General features: G+C 40.4%; 2 protein-coding genes across 3 annotated transcripts in view; one reads left to right on the forward strand and one right to left on the reverse strand.

Annotated features, from left to right (window-relative positions):
- The first annotated feature begins 469 nt into the window (after positions 1-469).
- mrpl2 (mitochondrial ribosomal protein L2) lies at positions 470-4,669 on the forward strand. Its single transcript, XM_026354429.1, has 8 exons — positions 470-576; positions 972-1,050; positions 1,137-1,305; positions 1,580-1,721; positions 1,813-1,928; positions 2,039-2,149; positions 2,758-2,831; positions 2,916-4,669. Exons 2-8 carry the CDS (start codon positions 979-981, stop codon positions 3,123-3,125), a joined length of 894 nt encoding a protein of 297 aa, XP_026210214.1. The 5' UTR covers positions 470-576; positions 972-978; the 3' UTR covers positions 3,126-4,669.
- The window catches only part of zmp:0000000755 (phosphofurin acidic cluster sorting protein 2), a 38,799-nt gene continuing 17,977 nt past the window's right edge, over positions 3,515-24,336 (reverse strand). Inside the window, exons 3-25 of one of the 2 annotated variants that reach the window (XM_026354427.1) lie at positions 20,812-20,901; positions 19,821-19,946; positions 17,949-18,111; positions 16,905-16,996; positions 16,655-16,735; positions 16,259-16,318; positions 14,660-14,811; positions 13,836-13,929; positions 12,867-12,950; positions 11,983-12,110; positions 11,647-11,779; positions 11,426-11,530; positions 11,103-11,209; positions 10,185-10,339; positions 9,973-10,083; positions 9,052-9,154; positions 8,428-8,460; positions 7,390-7,432; positions 7,249-7,291; positions 6,859-6,997; positions 6,528-6,751; positions 6,184-6,297; positions 3,515-6,035 (exon numbers count right to left, since the gene is read on the reverse strand). In XM_026354427.1, the coding sequence (XP_026210212.1) occupies positions 5,920-6,035; positions 6,184-6,297; positions 6,528-6,751; positions 6,859-6,997; positions 7,249-7,291; positions 7,390-7,432; positions 8,428-8,460; positions 9,052-9,154; positions 9,973-10,083; positions 10,185-10,339; positions 11,103-11,209; positions 11,426-11,530; positions 11,647-11,779; positions 11,983-12,110; positions 12,867-12,950; positions 13,836-13,929; positions 14,660-14,811; positions 16,259-16,318; positions 16,655-16,735; positions 16,905-16,996; positions 17,949-18,111; positions 19,821-19,946; positions 20,812-20,901 (2,496 nt within the window). In that variant the 3' untranslated portion in view covers positions 3,515-5,919. The remainder of the gene's footprint in view (positions 6,036-6,183; positions 6,298-6,527; positions 6,752-6,858; positions 6,998-7,248; positions 7,292-7,389; positions 7,433-8,427; positions 8,461-9,051; positions 9,155-9,972; positions 10,084-10,184; positions 10,340-11,102; positions 11,210-11,425; positions 11,531-11,646; positions 11,780-11,982; positions 12,111-12,866; positions 12,951-13,835; positions 13,930-14,659; positions 14,812-16,258; positions 16,319-16,654; positions 16,736-16,904; positions 16,997-17,948; positions 18,112-19,820; positions 19,947-20,811; positions 20,902-24,336) is intronic. The other variant, XM_026354428.1, reaches the window with a different exon arrangement.

The following is a 24,336-nucleotide window of genomic DNA, read 5'->3' on the forward strand; positions in this document are numbered from 1 at the left end:
CTAACATTTCTCAATAATAACGTGTTTTTTTAATAGAAATAAACGTAGGTGTAAAATGAGAAGATTATCTGACTTATATGCTTGATTTAAAAAACAAAATATTAAATATGTAGTAATAACTCTTAAATTCTACCACATTAGAAATACCAAAGAGCGTATAGTGACATCTAGTGGTTACCTTGTGAACAGTAACAGCTGTCATCAGTTCATTATGTTTCTACAACCATGATTGGTTTGTTCATATTTTTACTTTCAAACAAGAAATAAGTTTTATTATTCATATAGAGGCTCTTGTTGAGGATCCTCTTACCTCTTGGTCCCCTAAGCCTGATCAGCCTGTGCCCAGTAGTCCAATATTTGGTCATTTATTCATGCACCGTACTAACCCGTGCAGGTATAGTTCGTTTTTCGTCTAATAGTGTTGTGGGTTGTATGTTTTCTTTAGCAAAATGATCCACATTCTCATAGTGTAAGAAACCATCTGTAGGTGAGACAGTCGGAGTGTGCGTCATCAGTGCGCGACACAGCGTGCAGGACTGTGAAGGACGCTGACAACAAGCTCGGGATGAAATAAAGGTTGGTTTATTATTTTATACCCTGGTTTACATTGTAAACTATATACATGAGAAATGTCCTGATTACTAAAATAATAATAATAAAAAAATAAAGTTGTTCGGTTGTTAGTGAACCGAATAACCCAATGTAGTAGATGCTAAGCTAACAACATCTCACATTTACTTGCTACTTAGGTTATTGTAAAGTTAACGTTAGAACAGCTAAGACAGAAACACAGCCACGGATTAAGAAAATACTTGGGTTGTACTACGCGGTATTATTTAGTTTTTCAACAATAGTTGGTTCCAGTGAAGGTGTGACGTTAACTGTTAATGTTGCATGTCAGGAAGTGGAAATAACAGATAATCTGGAGTTATAAAACTAATCAGTCAATCTGGGTCTTCTCTGTTCTCCAGCTCTGTGATGGCGGTGTCCTGTCTAACTCGAGCTCTGCGCTCACTGACTGTCTCCCAGCCTGCTCTTCTCTCCTCACAGGTAAACATCCACTGTCCCCCTGTCATACTATAAAAACTAAATAATCAAAACTACCAGTTGTGCTTTTTCCGTTTTTGTGTTCACAGGCAATTTCGCAGACGAAGCTGGGACCTCATGTACCCAGTACAGTTGCACAGTGCCGAGGCTTCATCACCACAGCCTCTCTGGAGCAGAACAGGACCTACTGGAAACAGAGGGAGACGTACACCATCAGGCCCATAGGAATTAAAAAGAGAGGAGGCAGAGATCACACAGGTAAAGCATGTGGCAGAATATTCACTGATTGCATGTTTACAATTAAAGAGGATACGCTTGAAGCATTAGAAGTACATTAGATGTGCTGGTCTTAATCAGTTTTAGAGTTTAGGTTTAAGACATGGAAATGGAAATTCTAAACTTACATGTAACTTGTAACTCAGCCATGGTAGAGGAACTTAAAGCTTTTTGGGCTGTATTTGTTTGTACAAGTACAGTAATGTTCAAATAAAGACCAAGTGGAAAAAGTTTATCATCTCCTTGTACTTTACAGGAAAAATACGGACGCATGGAATCGGTGGCGGCCATAAACAAAAATACAGGTGGATTGACTTCCAGCGATTACGATATGAACCCAACGAAGAAGCCCAGCCCTTCGAAGAAAAGGTTGTACAAGTGCGATATGACCCATGCAGGTGAGATCAGCTCTTATCACACACAAATGACTTATCCGTGTACCAAAAGTCATGAACATACACTTCCTCAAAATCCGTGTTGTCTACACAGGTCTGCTGACATTGCCCTGATAGCTGGAGGCAAACGTAAAAGATGGATCATTGCTACAGAGAACATGCAGGCTGGAGACATCATTAAAACATCTGGACTTATTGGGCGCATGGCAGGTATTCAATACCCCCCCTGGTTGGTCGTCTCCTAACGGTGCCTTGAAATTCTATAGATTTAGTAGATGCTGGATAATCTAGGCCTGATGTACACTTGTTTTACTTTGCAGTCTCAGCCAATGAGGGTGATGCCTACCCACTGGGCGCTCTTCCTGTGGGAACACTGGTGAACAATCTGGAAATACAGCCAGGGAAAGGATCAGAGTACATTCGTGCTGCAGGTGATCTATGATTGTGTATGAACTAATACTACTACTAATTTCTAACAATTAGGCTGTATACAGTCAAAAAACGTTATGCCACTGTTTGTCATTACCTGTTTTTTTCAGTCCATTTCCATTTTCTCCCAGTGTGATCTTCACTGGAAGTCACAAAATCAAAAAACACAAACAGTCAAGCAGCAATGATCTTTCAAGTCTCTACTGAACACAACCATTAAACATGAAAAGTGATGGTGAACCCCAGATTTACGGCTGACGGCCACTATTGACGTTTAGCAATATCAGAAGCGTTACTTTTTCCACCTCTGTATCTTTAGTATTTGTGTTTAGTATGACATGAAACATCATGATTGTTTGTGTATTATGACTTTGACAAAACTAATAGCAAATCTCACACCTGAAAAAACAAAACACTCGCTCAGATGTCAAAGTGGTTACATTTCATCATGGGTTCACTCACTCTATTATACAGTTCGTATTAAAACATAATGTAACCAATTACTGTTATGTCTATTTAATGCAATGCTTAGTGATGCAAGGGACCATTTGTAGCAACTGTAAATGTTATTTTAAGTTAAATTTAATGTTGTGATTCATGTTGCTTTCAGGCACAAGTGGCGTTTTGCTTCGTAAAATAAATGGAACAGCAATCGTTCAGCTCCCTTCAAAGCAGCAGGTTCAGGTGAGTTTACCTATATTATGAGTATACTGGCTATGTTCATAGCATATTCTGCCCTGAGCCTGATCTTATCTTTGGTGCATCCAGGTACTGGAGACCTGCATGGTAACAGTAGGACGTGTATCCAACACTGACCACAACAAACAGATCATTGGCAAAGCTGGTCGCAACCGCTGGTTTGGGATTCGCCCTTCGAGTGGCTTGTGGCAGAGGAAGGGAGGCTGGGCAGGACGTAAGATTAAACCTCTGCCTCCGATGAAAAGTTACGTCAACCTGCCTTCAGTCTCAGCTAAATAACACAACTGGAGTCTGGATGTGTTTGAGACTGGAGACCAGTGTTATTTCTCACCTAATAATATTATTTGTGTAATATTATTTAGTCCTTACAGTGAAATCTAAATAAAGACAAACTGTTTGTACAGAAGATTAAAAATTTTATTAAACACAACTGCTTGTGAGAGCATGGAAAGAAACAAAACAATATAAAAATCCAAAACATATTTACATCTATAGTAAAACATGCAGAGTAACCCATATTTTTAGTGGTAGATTTAAAAATACTGTCACATCATTTAAAATAGGGTTTGTGCAAAGACACTAGGTGGTATTTCAAGTAACGGGAGCAATGAGATGGCATGTTGTAATCCTTGTAGTTTGACCATTAATGAACACTGATGTTAGAGTTACATTTGTTGCAGTGCTAGACTATTTTTGACAAAGTGAGCATGCCTGCTCATTGATCCATACTTGTAAAACACCCCCATGCTACCTCTAGATTTAAGGAAAACAAAACAAAAGAAAGAAAAACAAAACAAAACTCGAGGTCAAACACATTAAAAATACACTTGTCATTATGCCCGTTTAGCATTTAGTAGGTGAACTTGCATGACAAATTCCCTCAAGCAACTCTGCCCTGGCATTCGTTTCACAGCCCGTGTTTAAAATGACCTAAGGGCCAGTTGGTCTCCTGACTAGAAGAAGAAAGTGAACCCTTCTAAAAGCAGGAGACAAGAAGAATTGACTGTTCTAAATCAGAAGCAGACACGTGGTGGTAGCTGCAAAATAAGCTTCTTGACATCAAGTGGCAAACATTAAGTAACAGACAGCCATGACTGTTTTTAGACCTCGGAAGGCGCTTGAACCCATCGACTAAAAAAAAAAAGGGTTATTATGAGAAAACAAAATAATAAACAAAAAAAAAAACAGCTTGACTCTAGGTAGTGGTTTACATTTCGAATATAACACCTCGAAACCAAACTGTGTCCCAATTTGAGCTAAATCGTGTTTAAAACCACATGAAAGTGCATTACAAAGTGAGGGAAATGTATGAGAAGTAACATATCTATCAGTGTTTGCATTGTACAACGACTTCATAGTAATGAGTTCTGTAAATATATTTGGCATTAAGGTCAAGAAATAAAGGTAAGCTATTTGTGCTTTCAATTTAGAGTAAGGGGGATTTGCGATTCACAATAGTACATCTTGTATATATTTATATACAATACTAAAAAAGCCAGCCTATCAAAGCCTGTAAGTCTTCACTTTATAAAAAGCAACAACAAACTCATACTCTTTGCCCAAAAACTTTCCTATTGCAAAAGTTTCACATAACACTATTGAGGAGTACCATCAAACATATAGCACACCTACACAGACACATATGGGTTGTGACTTGTGACAACCAGTCAGTATGTTTTAGGATAGGTACTACTAGCATGCCCAGCCACAGTGAAGCTGTATTAAAGGACACAACGGTAATTGCTTGGTTAGAATGTGCACGCCTTGTAAATACATTTACATCTGGCCAAATGTGGAGCACTGATTGTTTTTTTTTTGTTTTTTTTAAAAATCTGAATACTTATCTCCACAGGGACGACAGATACATCATATGTATAATGTTGGTTTTCAGTTCAACATACTAGGACGTTTGGCCAAGCCAAGAGCTCTGGTGACAGGATTGTACAACAAACTTGACTTTGGCACATTACTGCACATCTGAAGCAATCCAGTATTTGCTAAGTCACTGCAGGCCTGTGAGACGTCCTCTCAGAGAAACCAGTGCCCTAAGCTGAGCGCGGAGAGGCCATGCTTATCAAATAAATGCTGTCGATCCAGCTGTATTTTCCAAGAATGTCCGATTTCAACACAGGTGAAAGCTGCAGCTGGGAAATGTAAAACCAATCGAAACCCTTGAAACACTAAAACATAAGGTCATACAGTTAGAATTAAATTTGGCATTGAGCTGTTGGGAGTTGAATACGTTATATTCTCCGTCATGTTACCCTGCTTCTACGTGGATGTTACTGTACATTCTGAATGTACACCAACACTGATACAAAATCTTCAGCACTTACATTAGTAAACTCATCTGCTGAACAGCTTACGTGTTACAAATGTGTCATAGCTACATTCCTTATAGCTACCTGCAAAAATACCTTGCTTGTTGTTAGTTTGATTAGCTTTAGGTACACGGTGTGCTTAAAAGCAACCAGGCAAAAAGAATTTAATGCTCTTCCTAGAAAAATGTTTACCTTTTTGAGAAAGTAAAGGGACAAGTAAAAAAAAAAAAAAAAAGAAACTGAGCACTGAGTTAGAAGAGAAGGATTCCATCTAGATTCACAGCAATATTCCAACTGTCAACAACAAACACAAACACAGTCTCAAACAACCTCACACACGCCACTGCACATCACCACCACACTCCTCCATTGTCTAAAGAGTAACAATAAATGTCGGATTTCACAGAAATAATAAAATGTTAACAAAAACAAAGTGCAAACACAGCTGCCATTATTGAAATGTGGCAAATTGTCAAAAACCTCAAAATACCTCAGAGGCGGTAGCACAAATCTTACAAAATAGTACTTGTTCTTTCTGTAGTGTGTAAAAAAACAACAACAACACCCAACAACATCAAAAAACATCAAATCGACAATATAAGGATTGTGTGTATTGAACACGTGGTTGTAAGTCAGTAAGATTTCCACAGGAAAACTATTACTGCCCGGCCCGTTGGCTTTTCGTCTAATTCTCTGTAGCCTCGCGGTGAGACAAGTGCAGCGCAGAGTCTGGTGGTGGATGGTGGCCGGGGTCACACGGGCTTAGTGTAACCAAAGATTCCCACTGGGAAGTGCTTAACATGAGTTGGCCACTGGGCAGCGAGCTGGAAAAACTTCACATCATTCCACTCCACTCCATCAATAGTGACTAAGGATGAATAGATAAAGAACACAATACAAATATTAGTGCCTCACAATGTAAACTGGCAGCTGTTTAAGGGTGGAATATTGTGGTGCGTACAGGTGCCGACACCAGATGGCAGTGCGGCTTCAGTTGTGTCCTCCTGTTGCCTTACCTCTCAGCATTGTGTGCTGGTGCTTGGCTGTGCAGATCAACCTGCTGATACCATCAATCACTTGGCTCTTAGAGTCCAGCTCTTTCTCCTTGGGCTTCTTGCTGAGAAAAATCACTGTAAAGGGAGGTGGGCAGTGAGCTGGGTCATAACAAAAGGCATTTTCTTCATGTCTTACACATTTAAGTCTGTTTATAGATTACACAGGAAACGCTGCATCTGAGGATTCAATTCAGCTTATTTACGTAGGGCCAAATCTAAAGGCACTTTACATAGTAAGGTTAAGACCTTACAGAAAACCCAACAGATCTCCCATGAGTAAACATCAGGTGACAGTGGAGTGGTACCTTTCTTGTTCTTCTCCTTGGTGACTACAGTCATGGCCATGCTGGGTGGTGGGGTGAGTTCCCCTCCACAGGGGAGGCGGCTGACTTGCAGTGAACGGAAGTTACTCTTCAGCGTGTTTTTCAGTCCTACATCTCTTTTCTCTCCCTCTTTCTTCTTTTCTGGGCCTTGCCAGGTCCAGTAGTCCACCTGGAGCCCCATCACCTCACTGCCCGAACACGGAGAACTAAGAAGGAAAACACAGATCACCCTGTAATCAAACGTGTTAACAATACAAACTACAACTAAGAGTGTTGTTTGTTTTGTTGAGAGGTCATGTGACTTGTGTCGTACCCAGCTCCAGACAGGGCTGTGGACACAGATGGAGACTGTGGGGGGGTGCCCCCAATCTCCTTCCCATACGGACCAGCCGATGGGGGTGTTGGGGACGATAGGATGCTTGTGTTGCCCCCCATCGCATCATCTGAGTCCACTGCAAATTGGAGGAAAAATAATCTCATGCACAAAACTTTTTAATAAATGAGGACAAACTGATATGCAATGTTTCCCAGAGTGTAGACAGATCAGATGCAGCCATCGTCATGTAACATGAAGTAAAGAAATGCGACAACATCGTGGTCTGGGTGATTTTCTTCCTTCCTGATCTGAATCAGTGTTTTGTTTGATTTCTGTCTCTGTATATAAAATCAACACACAAACCCGACAAAACACACCCGTTCTTACCTGAGGTTGAGAGACTCTGCTCTACAATTCCAACTTTCACAACCTGTAACAATAACAATGGTTTTAGTGTGAGCCGGAATGAAGAGAAGAACAAATGAACAATTCTGTCTGCCACGAACGACAGCACAAACAAATCCTTACCCCAATAAATGGCACAAATTTCTGACAGGAATCCTCATCAGGGCTGTAAAGAGAGAACAAAGATGCTCTGAGTGGGACCAGAGGACAGGTAATTGACCAATTCAACACTCCAGAGGTGCACATGAACACTCAATGGTCCTGGAGGGAAGATGGCAGTGGCATGGCCTGCACCATGTCCCATTGCAGCAAAAAATGGCACATGACTGGCCTAGGTGGAATGAGGTCATCTTGGGGTCACGTTACAATGAGATGAAAGAGAGGACCGCTCCTTACAACCAAAGCAGACAGGGTCTCCTTTTTTTTTTTTTTAATTAAACCATTGCTAGGAGAACTAATTTTACACATAGGATTCAAACAGATAGTCTGGGCTTTACACTGCTACTCTGAAGTGTTGGACACCCGTACAACAATAAAAGCCTACAAAGATGGAACAAAAAAAGAATGCAAGTCTTCGTTAAATATAGTTAATACAAAGGAAGAAAATGCACTGATTAGGAAAAGTTTGATGTTTCTGCAAATGTCCACTAATATGTCGACCAACAAAAGGACGAGGAACACTGAAGGTTCCAGTGTCAACCCTTGCAATCTTACCACCGTAGATGTCACTCAGTTGTAGTCTATGATTGTGTTTCGGTGATGTTACATGTCGCAAGGTAAAAATGTTGCAACTGAACAAAACACACAGACTGAATTGCACCAACTTCTAAATCAACCGCTCACTTTTTCCTCAGTTCTTAGCAACTATTAGCTAGTGAGTTGTGTTTGATCAATAAGCCAGCACACCATTCCACTTTGTGAGTATTTGGGCTGGTTTTAAAGGTTGTTAGGCAAATCTTCACAGCAACAACACAGAAGACAGAAAAAAAAAAAAAAAAAAATCAAATCACACCAAACCAAAGACACAAGTCAGGACAGAGTGCAAAGTGAAGTTACAGTGATTATTGAGAGTGAAAAGGAACATGTTGGACACGGCAAGGAGGCTCAAGCCAAATGGAGGAGAGAAAGTAAGGAGGGCAAAACAAAAGAAGAATTAGATACCTGATGTAAAAATCAAAATACAAACTTCTTTTCCTTGAATGCAAATCAAAAGGGAAAGGGGGGGAAAAGGAATGCAACAGTGTTAAAACTGTGTGTTGTATTTAGTACCTTCCCACCAATATAAAGCCATTTGTACAAAAAAGGGAAGGGCTTGGTCAAACCTCAGGAAGAAAACAAGCAAATGCACACAGAAATGCAACCAACCGTCTGCTAAGTGCATTTATGACATCGTATCAATGTAATCATTTGTCCGATCGGGACCAGGGCTGCTCTACCAACCACAAATTGAAATGTGAGCTTACAGTGAAAAGGGAACCGAGAATCATTCATCACACATCACAGCGACCTGTATGCATGTTTTATATATGTGTGGCTGTATACCTGCATGCATATGTATTTAAGTATCCTCATGCAGTTGATCTGATATTTGATAAAGAAGCTGCAGTCCTAATGATGGACTGATCATATCTGTTCTAGGGCTCTTTTTTTTAATGAGTAAGTTAGAAGTACTAGAAATTAATCCCACAGATATATGCTTAGTGCACAGAAAGGCACAGAACACACATGCAAACACATACAAACATATGCAATACATGAATATGGTCAAACTTGAAGACAATTTACCTTTTCTGTTTGTAGGTGAGCATGGCTTCTGAGATGGGGAACTGATGGGACACGTTAGCACCGGCCAAATACTGAATGATTCGTCCTGCTATGTCTATGTTATCTGCAGGAAGCAGAGAGATAGATTGTTAACAACAAGCCTGCTGTGTTTCATGACTAACAAGCTCCAAGACAACTGATGTAAATGCTAATTTTCACATCCAGCAGCTCCCTGGAAGACTGTGCATTAATCATTTACATTTCACTGAATTAAGCAGACGAGAGTGCTGAGTGTGAAATGTCATTAAAACATGGATGAATTCAGGCATACCATGCAAAAGATAAATTGTGTGTCAAGCAGACATGGCCTTACGGTACATCTTAGCAACTTAAAATGTGGAAATATAAATAATATAATATTATTATTTTAAATCAATTAACGTTGACCTCAGTTGGACAGAACAGGTAAAAACTGAGAAGTACTATGTGAACAGAAGCTTAAACATGGTGTACATACATACATACATACATGTGACTACAAGTGGGTGGAAAAACATTTCAAATCTAATAGAGAAGAGAAAATAGTCCTAAAAGAATCAGATTGTCACTGTAAATGTCATTCATTTTAGATTAGTCCTACTGTCGATGTTTGTATTTCACAGGCATTAAAACAGATTCTGGCAATAAACTGTAAAGCTAAATTACAGATATGTAGAAAGTGAAAAAATATGAGCCAGTATTTTATGGGGAGGAAGAGCTGAACCATGATGTAGGGCCATTCGCTAAAGCAGGCTGCAGCTGTCTTGCAATTGGAAGAAATCACTTCTCCCTATCAATCAGCCTCTGACCCGTGCTCTGACCCCATTTTTTCCCTTTCAAGTTGGTTGAACATTAGACACACAGTCTTGCTATGTAGCCAGATACCCGAGCTCCGCATCCTACCTGAGGCAGGTCGTTCCGTCCTGCAGAACAGCTCCCTCCAAACAGTGTCCATAAAGATGCTGTTAAACCTACTGTCAAAGGAGGCCACATACTTTGCCAGTGGATGAGAACCTGTGCAGAGAAAATTTTCCCATATAAAACAAAGCTAAAAAAGGATGTAGCATGTTAGACTGGTATGTTCAATAAAAGTTGGTTACTTTCAGGGGGCCTACCTATAGGGATCACCAAGAAGCGTATGTAGCTGAGCCAGTCGGGTGTCTTGTTAGCCAGCTGCTCCACAAAGAACCTCAGGATGGTGCTGAGGTAACTCTGGTCGCCTGCCACCGCCACCTTCATTGTTGGTGGTGTCTGTGCATTGCAGTTACAGCTGCAAAGAGAGAAAGTGTGGAAGTGAGGAATTTAAAGAGAGAGAGAGAGGGAGAGTTCCAAATCATTAACGTTGTGGGAATAGAGGGGGTGTGTGAGAAAAACGGCAGTCTGAAAGAAAGATTTATATCTTTGTTATATCTTTGAGTGTTTGCTGGTTTAAAACTGGTTTGACCTTTTTTGAGAGCCAGATTATTTCATGTAACAATTTGTGACACTTGCAAGCATGTGCAAGTTTTGCCTGAAGTTTAACCGGTTATTATTTGAACAGCTTTTGCTTGCAACAAAAAAAAATTGAGGAGGAACCTTCCAGCCAGCAGTGACAGCACTGAACAAGCTTAATGACATCAGGCATGCACATGGCATGACATGGCGCCAGCTGAAGTGAACAGGTTGACTGAGGAGCAAGTGGAAAGAATGGGAAGGTTTGTGGTTGAGCTGAATTAAACAAAAAACGACTTTAACAGAAGCAGCATAGCAGCCTCGTCTCCCACTGACAAGACTTCCTGATGAGAGGGGAAGTCAAGCAGATGGATCCAAGAAAGAGAATACAAGACTGAACTTCAGCTATTCATGAAAAAACAGGTTCAAAGACAGAGGGAACTTCAGCAGTGTGAGCAATAGTGTCCTGGAATTTTCTGGCGGCGAGCCTTCATAAACATACGTAGTCTGACAAGGACTGCTCCAAGAAAACAAGCAACAACATCACACTTTCGTATGGTTTGAGTCATTGAACAATGCATGTATGTAATTATGCCACTCACAATCTCTGGATACGAGTAACGATGGTGTTGAAGGCGGCCTGAACATCGGCAGCAGAGCAGGTGGACACAATGGGCTGACCCTGTTCATGGAGCAATTCGGCCACATACTGCACAGAAACACACGATAGGGACACGATGAGTCAATAGATATACAGGAGGCAGGGCCACTGGGGTCAGAAAGGAAGCAGGAGAATGTGCTACTGGTGTACACAGAATGTACACCCCCCTGGATAGTACTCTTTGTACTTTGTACATGACTGGCAAGTAAGTCTTATTCCACATGATTGAAACTGTTCAACTCTACATATGAAGAGATGACAGACCTGTCCTTGCCACTCTGTAGTGTTGATGAGGATGATGCTCTCTGGGAGGCGTTCATCAGAGATCAGGATCTGGTTCAGCTGGTCGTACACAGACTTCCTGGGAACCTTTGAGACAAATGAGATCCAGACAGTGATTGAACCAAGCCAGCACACATTCACCAGACTAAAAACACCTGCAAAGAAAGACCTGCACCCTCACATTACATCAGTGTGTTGTTTACCTGTGCTATGAGACGCGAGTCTGGGGAGCACTCACTCTCCATGCTGCTTGTCCTGTCACTCTGGGCCTTGGAATTCTGCCTGTCTTTCATGGATGTGCTGCGAGGACATCTCTGCAGCCTGTTCTCCATTTTACTAAGGAGGAGACAAAACATGAGAAGATCAAAATACATCCAATATAAAACTTTTGGAATTGATTTTAATAGAAAGTCGACTCAGATGTTAACTAAACATTTGATAAAAACTGTTGAGGAACAACCCATTTTAAAATCAGAAAGTAACTTATGTACACAGATGATGATATGATACTAGTATGTTTCCAGTGATCATCAGTTCACCTTGGAGACATGTGGTTTTGGGACTCAGTCTTGCAGAGCTTGCCCACAGTGCTGGTCATTCTTTCAGTGTTGACATCCCAGCTGCTCACCTCCCCTGGTCCTGACCCTCTGTCGTCAGTCTCTGGCTCCTGAACCAAAAGAGGGGAACTAAAGATGAGCCCAGGACACTGGAAGAGCACAATACTGATCTTTAACTGTTGAGTCCCGTTAAACTACACCGGTTTATCTCCAGAGCAACAGGTACATTCGGTGCTCTCTCATGGACGTGTTTTCACTTGTGGTTCACCCACAGCCAGCATTTAACAGATGAGGATTAAAACAGCATGAGGAGGGTGGTGGAAAGGTGCTAGCCTGGGAAACAACTGAGCTAAGCTGTTGTGACTGGAGATAATGATGCGAGCCCACAATGACAGAGAGGAAAAAAAAAAGCCCTGGTCTCATAGCAGGTGGCTAGGGAAACGCTGTTCCTGCAGCTTAGATATTCACTTTGAAAAGGGTTTGTGGAGCAGTGAGACGAGCTAGTTGCCCAGCACTCAGCAGGGGGGAAATCCAGGGTTAGACGAACAACGTTAAACTGACCCCACAGCAAAAACAAGAAATAGAAACACCCCTCTTTTTATTCTCATCAGTCAAGACTTATCCAGACTGGGCCTGCCTCGTCCACTCTACTGCTGCATAATGGATAACTGTGCTGTTTGGTTTGTCTGCTCTTGCATACTCCCTCCCTCTTGGCTTTTTCTTGGAAAACAACTAAGACCCGTGGGAGGGAAGGGCATTGAGTGGAGAGGAGAGGAGGTTAGAAAAGAAAAGGATGCTCATGGGAGATTTAGTTTAAAAAAAAAAAAAAAAAAAAAAAGGAAAATCAATGCTGTTCCAAAACATACCCCAACGGTTGTGTCTGCAATGGTGTCATCTTGATAGCGGGCCACTTGCACTTTACATCTGTCCACGGTCAGAAAGTCTCCACTCTACAGAGTAAACACACATATTGCAACAATTAACTGTGCAGGTCGCTTCACTGGTGAATACAAATGACAAATCTAACAGCTCCAAGTGGGGGTGCTATGCTCCATCTGACCAATTTCACAGGGGTGGCTCCACATAGTCAAGCTGAGTGAGAGCGCTGGTGCGTGTGAATATCCCTGAAAGCTTCTATAGCTTACACTACAGCTGGTTATTGTTTAGTTAGTTTACTAAAAGTGCATCTGGTAATGCTTATGAAGTTCAACTGCGGACATTTATTGAGCACAATGGAGGGCTATAGTAGTCAGAAATTCCCCAGGCTGTTTTATTACTGGTTAAAATGAATTCCCAGATATTTATAAACAGTATGAGTACTCTCAGCATGGCTATCCCTCTTTCTTTGCCCTTGTTGTTTGCAATTGCCCATAAATCTCTGAGAAGGAGTTTAGGGATTACTCCATCCAATCTTCTCTCTGACCATGGGAGCATATTTGTATCCGTCTGTGTGTGTTGATGGTGGTGGAGAGGTCATTTGGTGTCAGTCCCTATAAATACTAGAGGCCTGCAGGGGTGAATAGGGTAAGGCCCACAGGCCCCCTTCCTATTCCGCAGGGGTGGGAGGCTGGTGGTGGTGCTGCATTGCGCTCATGCTCAGAATATCTTGCCTGTAGTATCATGGGCATGATAATCTTGGGCATCTCTGAACCACAATAAGCAAAAGATGAATGCCAATCATTTAAACATTGCCCAGGGGCCATTCCTTCACATAACACTGTGCACAACAAGAACCTCTCCAGCAATCAAGAGGCAGAACATAATGGGTAAACAGCGGGGCTGAGAAACATCAGAGGGGTCTGTTAATAGTACTGTAGACTTAGTGATCAACTTACAGGACATGACAGCTCTCTCTGCTGGCTTTTTTGGCTGTGTATGCTTCCAATTTCAGTCTGGGAGCTGGAGTGAGACATCCCTTCAAAAAATGGTCTGAAAACAGAAACAACAACCTGACTTAGAGAAAACAACTTGGAGACATTAAGGCCCAGTTACAAATCATAAGTTAGTGTGAACATATTTAATTCACACTAACCTATATCATCTTCTACTTAGAGCTTGTAGTCATTTATTATTTATTATTTATATATAATGTCCATACTGTATTACTGATCAATTTGATGTAATAAAATCTGCTTCTCTTTTAAACCAAGGACACTTCTAAGTGACATTAATCTTTTAGGATAAATAAATAAACCTTTTGGAATTTCATGGTTTTCTGCATTAATTTGTCATAATATGTGATCTGATCTTCATCTAAGAGTATTAACACATTTATGTGCTTAAAGTAATATCACAGAAACACTTCTGCTCTTTATTGAGAACGACCATAAAAACCTCATAGTGAAGGAGGAAAATGTAGTGCAAGTGATAAATGGTACACAAGATACACTTGAAAATTCATCTTCCGCTCAATACCTGCAAGCTGGCCAGGCCCTGATGTAGCAAAGCAGGCTCAAATCATGATGTTTCCTCCACCATACTAGTTCACAAAACATTTTGCTAATACCTCTGTGGAGTGTAAATGTGCTCTTTGGCAAACTGTGCAGAAGGAAATGCAGAAAACCCAAAGGTTCACATACCTTTTCTTGTCACTGTAAATAATTCTACATCTAAAAGGCAATTTCTAAAAAGAAGGGAAAGGGTTGAGTACAGTACATACTTGAGTTTGGGCTTGGGTGTGCTCAGAACGCTCTCATTGTCCTCCATCTCTGGCCCACTGTCACTCTGGTTGTATACTTCCAGACTGTCATAGAGTAAATCCAGATCCTCCTCCACCTCCTGGGTCTGGTCCACTGGGTCTGAGTCCAGGACCTGCCACACAGGATAAACTAATCATCAACACTTAAGCACACAGTAATTGGGAGTTTGCAATTATGACCATTAATTAAATACCTGTAGGGAGCAACTAGTGCTGTTCATTAGCGAATCACATTCACAGCTGTGCTTATAGTGTTTAAAGAATGAATACAAATGCTGAAGGCTGTAAAATTGGAAAATCTATTCTATAAATACACCACTGACTTGGTCGTAAGCAGGCCAATTAAAAGGTGAGTGCTAGAGCAGAGCTAAGGTGCTGAGCCTTGATCTGCCAGCTGCACAGTGGGGATGCATATCATAGGTACTGCACACAGCCTGGCTTGTGGACTAATCAGGTGATTAATGCCACTCCATAAGTGCAGGAGCTGGCGGGGAGCAGATAAACACAGTCTGTCTCCTCTCTTCCTATGCTATGTATTTATAGAGCTGTAACCCTGCACGCTGGCCAGCCACAAGGAAGGGATTAGAGACAGGGAGCGTGATAAAAGATCATTGGGCCACCTGGAGCTTCCAGAAGCATCCACAAAATCACAACTCTAATGGCCTAGAGGCACTTGTAAGAAGCACTAGGTTAAGTCACTCACTCAAGTCCCTTGATCTGATTGTTTAAAATAAACTTAAAGGGATGAGTAAAAAGACAGCACAAATCCTCACTCAGACTGAAAACCTGTGTAGTTAAAAATAACCTTTTATACTACATCCTTGCTGATGTAATCTAAGAACTGTTTTTGACATCAGAAAAAAGAAGAAAGAGGAGAAACAAGGCAATGGAATTTTCAATTACTCCTATAGATTTCACTGTTCTGTGGTAATTATTATCATTATATGGTGCCTGACAGAGATTGCTAATGGACACCTAGATTGTGAATACTAATGGTCGACCTCCTGCTGATGACCTGATAACAAGTCATTATGTAGACTCCGCAGAAACATTAATTTAAAAGGACTCAAGAAGAAAAACACAAATCTAACTAGGGCATGAACATGAGCCCACATTTATCATTAGATGAAATGGTACAGAATAAGGCTGTTATTTATACATTCTGAATATATGAATCACACATCTATGAGCACAGAGGTAATAGAGGTTAGTACTTTAATATACCTCTTTTGTTTCAGGGATTTTTATTTGATTTTATTTGATTTTTGTTACAGGCAAACGTCCTCTGGTCAGGAGCACATTAACAGTTCTGTAGCAATACGCTGTTCAGAGACTCGATACTGAGATCATTTTCACCAGCCCCAAGGGCAATTTTACAACAAATATGTTTCACAGCTGACTTACTAAAGGCTTCATAACAGAGGGACTAAGAAATTCCCTGCGGGCCTACCGGGAAGGATGTTGCCCTCTCTTAATTTCACCACATGGTTTGTTTTGACATCAAGTATGTTCTCTTGGGCGTCAATCAAAACAAACAGAATTATCCTTACTGCAACTCACCTCATCTGTTACCTTGAACCTTTTCAGCAAAGCCACGAACTTCTGTTTGAAGTTAGGTTGCTGTAAAAAAAAAAAAAAAAAAAAAGATCAGTTGAATGATGAAGAGAAAAATAAATGTCTGAATCATTAAATAAGAATGACAGCTGGGCTCATGACCATCACTTTTCCCCAGTAACTGTCCAGAGCATTAGTCATTCACAGACACTGTATGTAAAGACCATTATAAACAGTTCAGTGAAGCCACAGTGTTCACTTACATGTTCATCCACATAAATGAAATGAAGTGTATTCTTTCTCTTACAAGCTTATACAACAGCAAACACGTGTCTTAAGTTATTCTCATAGTCAATAACTGCCGAGCATAAAACTTTATGGTGGAAAGAGAAAGCAACTAACTCTGGTCATAGAAGTGGTTCGGATCATTTTCCTTCGGGCTTTTTTCGGCTTCCTGACCTCATCATCTTCATCATAAAGATCCTGCAGTGAGGGGTCGGTAAATTACACATCATCAAACATTGAAGTTCTCAATATCAAAGTGCATACATCACAGTCAAATGCAGGAAACAGATCTCAGCATGTTCAGAAGTCAGACAAGTAGACTTTTTTAACTCTGTACTGAAGACGTGCAGTATTTCCTGGCACTGACCTGGCCATGGACTGCGTCATCACTGGCTTCCTGCTCTGATGAGTAGCTGTCATCATCCTCCTCAGAATAATTATCCATGTCTGGGGAGCGGTCTGACATACGAAAGCATAGAAAAACAAATAAGAATCTCAGAATACGGTAGGAGGAGATGTTAAGCACTGCAGCAGGTAGAAATACAAAATTCAGTTCACCTGTAATGATTTGTTTTGACTAGTTGAAAAGATGATGGAACCAAAGACATGATAATGCAAAACATTTTCTAACTACATATATATTTCAAGTCTAAAATTGTTTGGTAAAATGCACTGAAACTGTTATTATGTGCAAATTAGACTGTGGAGCTCTTTTTGTGATCCACGTCTTATAGTGTGATTACATTTAAATACTATTGTTCTCTTGTTCTAATGGCCAATTCTACTGGTTTGAACAGCCATAAGAGTCAGATTTTAATGCTTATTTCAAAACTGATGACAGATCAGGTGAAGTAAGACCTTTTTTTCCCTAACAGTTAATTTATACTTCCTTTTTCCTGTGAAACATCCTGTTCTATGTTTCTAGAAGGAATGGATATTTTTAAGGATCGCTGCAGAGAGAAGAAAGATAAACATCTTTTCTTGCCTCAGAGTGACACTAGTTTAATACTTGGTGCATGAGCTCATCTGTTGCGTTTGCGCGGCCTCCTTAATAACATCCAGATCAGCATGTCAGCATGAAGGCACAGAGTCCGAGCAGAGCCCAACATTCCCCCTCCCCATCCAGAATTAGAACAGTGTAAGGTAATAGGTCGTACATCTGTTCAGCTCTCAAACCTACATTACAACCATAGCTGAAGAGAATAGCATAGGTTGGCTTGGGATTAGTAGTTTATTCTGTCCTCGTTTGGGAAATAGAAACCATGTGGAAGGAGGGAAGAGGGAGAAGGCTATGCAGAAAGGGCTGGCTCCAGGTTGAAGGTTGAAATTACAGACAGGATTTGGCCTGGCAGCAGAGACACAGGGCTGTCTAACAGACCCACATGGGGAGACGGGAGATGGCCATGCCCACCTGAGGTTTTGGTCTTACGGCCAGCCTGGCCGCTGCCATCCTCGTGGTCGATGGGCTGGCTGGACAGAGAGTACACGCTGATCTCCGCCACACGCACTGGCGCCTCCTTCACGTTGCTATGGAGACCCAGAATCTGTCCTCCGTCTGTCGGGTGTTGCATCACCTGGACACAGGAAGATCAACATTGAGGCATGGATTTAAAAAAACCCTTCAAATAAAAAAACTGAATGTGAACCAACTTCCACAACACACTTTGATTTATCCCTCGCCTGCAAGGTTCCTGATAATACTGTATTATTGTTTCTTGAACAAATATACCACAGGACTTATTAGATGGATTCCATCTGTCTCAACATCAAATTCTTGTTATTCGAGATGCCTTCATCTCTTGTACAATTCCTCCATCTGTCAATCACTCACTAGAGCCATGTCGAAGCAGCACGGAACCAATAATATGTCTTCAGCAGACAGGCAGGATGGACAAATTGTATCTCTCTCTTTGCTGAGCTGATACTGATCCAGCAGTGCTTGAGATATCCTCTATTACACTGAAGTATGCTGGCAAAGATTCACCGACTGATTACAAGCTGATGGCTATCTTTAAATAAATGTGAACAATACTGCTTTTCCATTGAGACTGTCTAAATGAACCGAGCCCATTTGCTCACACCATTCAGTCAAACTGTATAATGCAGTTCATGATTGGTTGTGAGTCAGATGAGAAAGGATAAGCTTTTATTCGAAGCACTATCTGGGGGGTACTTTCTCTATGTCACTTGATGAATTGCTGTACAGGGAGTTGGCTCATTTTGCTCAAACACTAGTAGGGGTGCACTTGAGCGCTCCATGCAAAGTCCATTAAGTGACTTCCTCCCACATAATTCCCTAACAAATACAGATTGAACTCAAGAGAGTTTACTCTATAGCAGATGACAACATAATCACCAAAACAGAATAAAAAAATGGCCAATCTACCTTTATTCATTAAAGTCGGTGGGTTGTTTCACAGTAACAAGCACCAAATCAGCACAGCAACTGAGTGGTATTTTAAAAATGCAATTATACATTAGCCGCGTTCGCAGATGTCAGTCAATTCCTGTCTTGGAGCTTCTGCCTGGAAAGTAAACGTGGCTGTGCATAATTGTGCATCAGCTGCTGTAATTAGAATTATATAAATGTTACCAGTGTTTCCATATTCCAAACAAATGTGATGCACAATATCTATGCCCCACAAACAAACACCCAACTAATTATATCCTCAGCGAGGCTTCCTAATTAATCTGTGTGTGCTATATGAAGCCTGCTTTGAATCCTTGTAATTCATAGTAGTATGCCTGCTATAAAAAATCCCCTCTCCGCACTGAATGTGATGGAGAAGAACCTACTGCAGCACAATTGAGACTTCGACTGGACATTTCAGAACCGTAAATTTGTGTTGACGTTTCCTAACAAAGTAACTTTTTTTTAAAATTTGTGATCTCAGCGTTGACAAAATAGATCAGTAAGCAAACATATAACATCTCCACATTATACAAATAACACCCACACTGGACATTATATCAGCTCTCGGAGCATTATTTCTGTATTGCACGGCTGAATCGACTGTTTGCAGAAATGTTCACATGAAACCAGCTCCAGATGGCCCATAATCTCACACAGCAGTATGTGTGATGAGCATGAATCATCTGATATGATGTGTAGGACAGGAGGCCCTCTATCTGGCAACCGAGGCATGGTACACAGACACTAATAGCCATGACAGTCACTGTCAAAGAAAAGCAGTAAGCAATCATCAGCTCAGGGCACAATGGTCTATTTCTCAGGAGAAATGAAACCTCTGACAATGAAATGATTGAAGGCGATACCCCGTACCTCGGCCATATTGATAACTCCCACAGCCAAAGTTTTATAACCCAGTATGGTTCGATTCTTGTAGCGTTTCCTCCTCTGCAGCATAATCTGCAGTCGGTTGGCATCCCTCTTCAGAAAATGGGGGTACTGAAGAAACAAAAATAAAGTTCATGAAACCATGCAAATATAAAACCAACATACACAGTTATTTGAAGATACAAATACATTTTCAATGAATAAAAAATACTATCTGTATACAGCTTCTCTTTCTTATAAATGACATTCTTTTATACAACCATACCAATGAACTAACAAAACAAGGTTAAATCTATTCACCGTTTATTGTTCTTGTCAGTGTCTTCCTTACTATAACATCACATCAAGTAACACTTGGAAGTTCTGTCAAGTGTTCACTGTACTTTGGTGTCTAGCTCATATCCACCTTTTGTGCGACTGTCTCTAATTTTTAGATTTAAATGAGTTTCCTGATGCACTTTATTTCCAGACCAAGTCATTTCTCTGTGTGGATTTAATTGCATGAAGGGTTGACTGGTTATCTTATTAATACCAAATGTAGCATAGTGTGCCTGGCCAATTTACAAATGCTGTTACGCATTTCAACTGCTTCACCACCAATCTGCTCCTCACTTCGACTACCAGGCAAAGTTCTCCCCACAGTGGACCATGAATTTATCCAGGTGTGGACAGATTTATCTGCGTAAGGCTGTCAGCACTGAGATGTCTGGAATGATGAAGTAGAGACACCACATGGCTGGATCTAATTCACACAGATATACAGCCACACATGTTCGTGTACTCAGATGCCAGGTGGGTTTTCTAAATTACTACTGCGAGAAACTGTAACAAAAAGGTTCTTCTTTTAACTTCAGAAAACACTAACAAATAGAGTTAGAAGAGTCACAAGTGTGAATCAAGGCTTCATCCAAACTGTGCCCGTCAAGTAACTGCCACATCCGTGTGAGAATTCACAGTGTAATGTCATAGTACTTGCCTGTAGTGAGAATGTGAGCTCCAGATCGGTCTCCATCAGTCCACTGGGAGGGAGGACATACTCATTTGATCTCAGAAGACGCTTGGAACCCTGGAAGACACAGTAAAGCAACGTTTCATTGTAGGCAGCCTTATGAATGTTTCATGGACCATATGGGACATACTTGAAATTGGCATAAATCTATTCTGAAATGAATTTTTTTTTACTTGATTTAAATTATGACAGGAAAGACCAGAATTGGTAGAAAAAAAAAAAAAAAAAAACCTAAGGGAGGCATCTTGGATCCAGGGGAAGGTAAAATATAGTCATGCTGCTTATTCAGTCAGTTTGTTAAAGAGCCTCATTTAGGAACGTGCAACTCTGATATTATTTATGTCTCTTTTTAACAAAAAAGGTCAGTACTGCACTGCCCTGCCAAAGCATAGCTGTGAATAAACGCTGTAGTTAAAAAAAAAAAAAAAAAACACTATTCATGCTGAGTTGCTGTAACTGGCTCACAGGACATAATTTATTCTTTCATTTTATTATTATTTTAGTTTTTTTTTTTTTCAGTAATAGTAAAAGTAACAGACACAGCTTTGGACAACATAAAACAATGTGAACAAACAAAATCCACTCTTTCAGTATTTAATCTAATTTAACATTATCTTATAACCACATTTAATAAACATACACGCTTTTTCCACTAGTGGTTTAGTGATTTTCAGCTAAGGAAGCCATGCATAATATAATCAACCTTCAGGTGCTTACAACGTGTACGTTTGCTGTCTTGCAAAGTTCCTTTGACAACACTGCTGATTTGATAGCTGCCAGTCATTTTCATTTCCAGTACACACATTCTTTCACACACGTTCTTTCATTCTCATTTCCAGTACACACATTCTTTCACACACGTTCTTTCATTCTCATTTCCAGTACACACATTCTTTCACACACATTTTCTTTCATTTTCATTTCTTTTATGCATCTACAGATATGGGAATTCATGTGACACTTTAAAAATGGCTTCTGTCTAGGCATAAATCATATACAGGCATATACATAATGTATATACATAGGTCTAGGGAGGGATTTGTGTTGCTGACAAATACCAGTGATTACGAGCTTTCACAACTCATTTAAATTCATTATGCACACTTAGGAATTAGAAAAAAAAACTCATTTTACCTATTTTCTTGAGCATCTAGTTTATCTAACCAGACAACAGTGACTATGTGTGCAAGCCTTATTTTAGTACCAGCCTGCTTCACATTCACACATTTATGCAGTTTCACACCTTGAGGCATCCCAGTACAAACAGTTCTCTACTCCTTCACTGCTTTCTAGAGAACAGTGCTACTAGAACAATTGAAATCAGGTCACATGGACCTGCTCAGGGACATAAAGAGCTGGTGCTGGAGTTTTCCCTGCTCATCTTTTTTTTTTTTTCTATGTAATGACCAAACTGCTTCGCTTCAACCTCTAAGCTACTACTGGACTCTGGTCTCATAAACGCGACTACTGAGTCACTGTATCCAAGCTACACTAATATTTCATATGCATTACTATATTATACAAAAAAGCCACAGTTGAAAGCAAATTTAGTTGTATTATCTAATGCTTGCTATTCTGGTTGAGACATACTCATCACCTAAGCTAATTCTGGGAGCTGGCACAAAGTTACTGTGGCTGAACGGCACAGGGATTTAAATGCCATTGGTTGTCGAAGTCTGTTCCAAATGGATGGGCACCAATGTACAGTGTGTCCTCACAACACCTGGTTCAGCCCTCAACGTCACTCTGGATTAAAGTATCGTGTTCCTTGTCAATTTACAGTTTAATTCTTCAACCAAGTGTATTTACTTCTACTTCTTACAATCTTGAAGCAGAGAATCAAAGTGTGAACATGAGAACAGAAACAGTCAAGTCTTGAGTTCGCAATCTTATGTCAAGCTGTGAGTGCTGAAGACAGGCATCTGTTGTGTAATATGTTTGGCAGCTCATCGACGGCCGTAAAAAATTCATAAGTCCTCAAAGCTTTGTTCAGGTATCTGCTAAACCTGCCAAAAGAATTAAGTAAGGCTTGTTGAGCAGCATAAAGCAGTAAGGATATCCTGTATCTGGCTAAATACCCTGGGGAGAAACTTTTTAATAGTCCTATGCAGTGTGACATAGGATCCTAATGTCATGAGAGCTGCTAAACGATGTAACGGATACCAAATGAAATGGCTGGGTGTGTGCTAAGGAATCATTACTGGATACCAGACAGGGGTCATGAATGTAGTGCTGCTTCTGTTGATACCCGCACAAGTGAGTTCAAAGTACATAGTGTACACAGAGCATCTACATGACAATGTACTTTTTATACAGACACAATAAAGTGGAGCTTTGTAACTTCAATATGTTTACTTCATTATCTGTATTTACAAAGATGATTTTTCTGGTACAATCACACCTGATAACTCAGTGGATACATAACAGAGAGGTCAGGACAATGAAAATCCACAGAAGGCAGTCAGAAAAACAAGGTTAACAGACGACTAGAGGCTCTGACCTTGTGAGACACAGAAGGCAAGAGGATTACAAGGATCAGTCACAGTCAACACAAATGGCATTTAATATTTACCAACACTCCTAAGGTATCAACTTCCTTCAGTCAACCAACCAGTGTTGACAGCTGAACTGAAGACAGCATATACTGTAAACACTGTATATGATGTGTCTGGTAAAAACATGCAGACTCAAATCCGTGTTCTTCTTACATGAAAATCAAAGCTTGTAGATAATTAACCCAATTTTAATTCTTATTTTACATCCTCTGTCTATTCTTCCTGTAGGTTTCATTCAGGGGATTCTTACATTGTCAAGATCTTCAGGTCAGATGGCCAACTTGGTGAGCAGAAGCAGGTTTGTATTATGTATTAGTTTAGAACGTTTCAGTCTATTCTTCCTTCATCTAAAGCAGAAATGTGTTTCAGACTAAAAAATCATGGATAAATCATTCAGGTCTTTACTTTATTTCACAGTTCTACATTTGTTCTACTTTGCCCAAACACTGTGCTTTGACTTACCTCCCAAAACAATAGGCTTAAAATAATACTGTAGTTAATAGGTAAAATAAATGGGATGAATAGAAACAAAGCTTTAAAGAAATAAATGGAAGATTGGAATAAACAAAACGTAGCTTTGTCGATGCTTGCAGAAGATTCAGTTGTAATAAGCATTTTTCTTTGCAGACTAATGGCTCAATATGCTCCAGTGAAGGGCATACTGGCAGTAGCTGCAGACCTTGTTTTGTAAAGAGAAAGACGAGGGTAAATCTCTGAGTCTAACCTTGTCACTAACTTGAGGTCCACAAAGAGGCCTTGTATGCACTCTTTTCTCATGCTCAGTGGCTAGTACAATGAATCAAGGCACAAAAGCAGAACACTCTCAAACTGCCTGACATGCATTAACAATGCAGAGCTTGGCGAGGAAAGCTTGTACTCAATGTCCTTTGCCCCCCGCTTTCTCTCGCCCTCTCTCCTCTGCTACAATTTTCTCCAC

The sequence above is a fragment of the Anabas testudineus genome, chromosome 15 (genome assembly GCF_900324465.2).
Source record: "Anabas testudineus chromosome 15, fAnaTes1.2, whole genome shotgun sequence".
Lineage (NCBI taxonomy): Eukaryota > Metazoa > Chordata > Actinopteri > Anabantiformes > Anabantidae > Anabas > Anabas testudineus.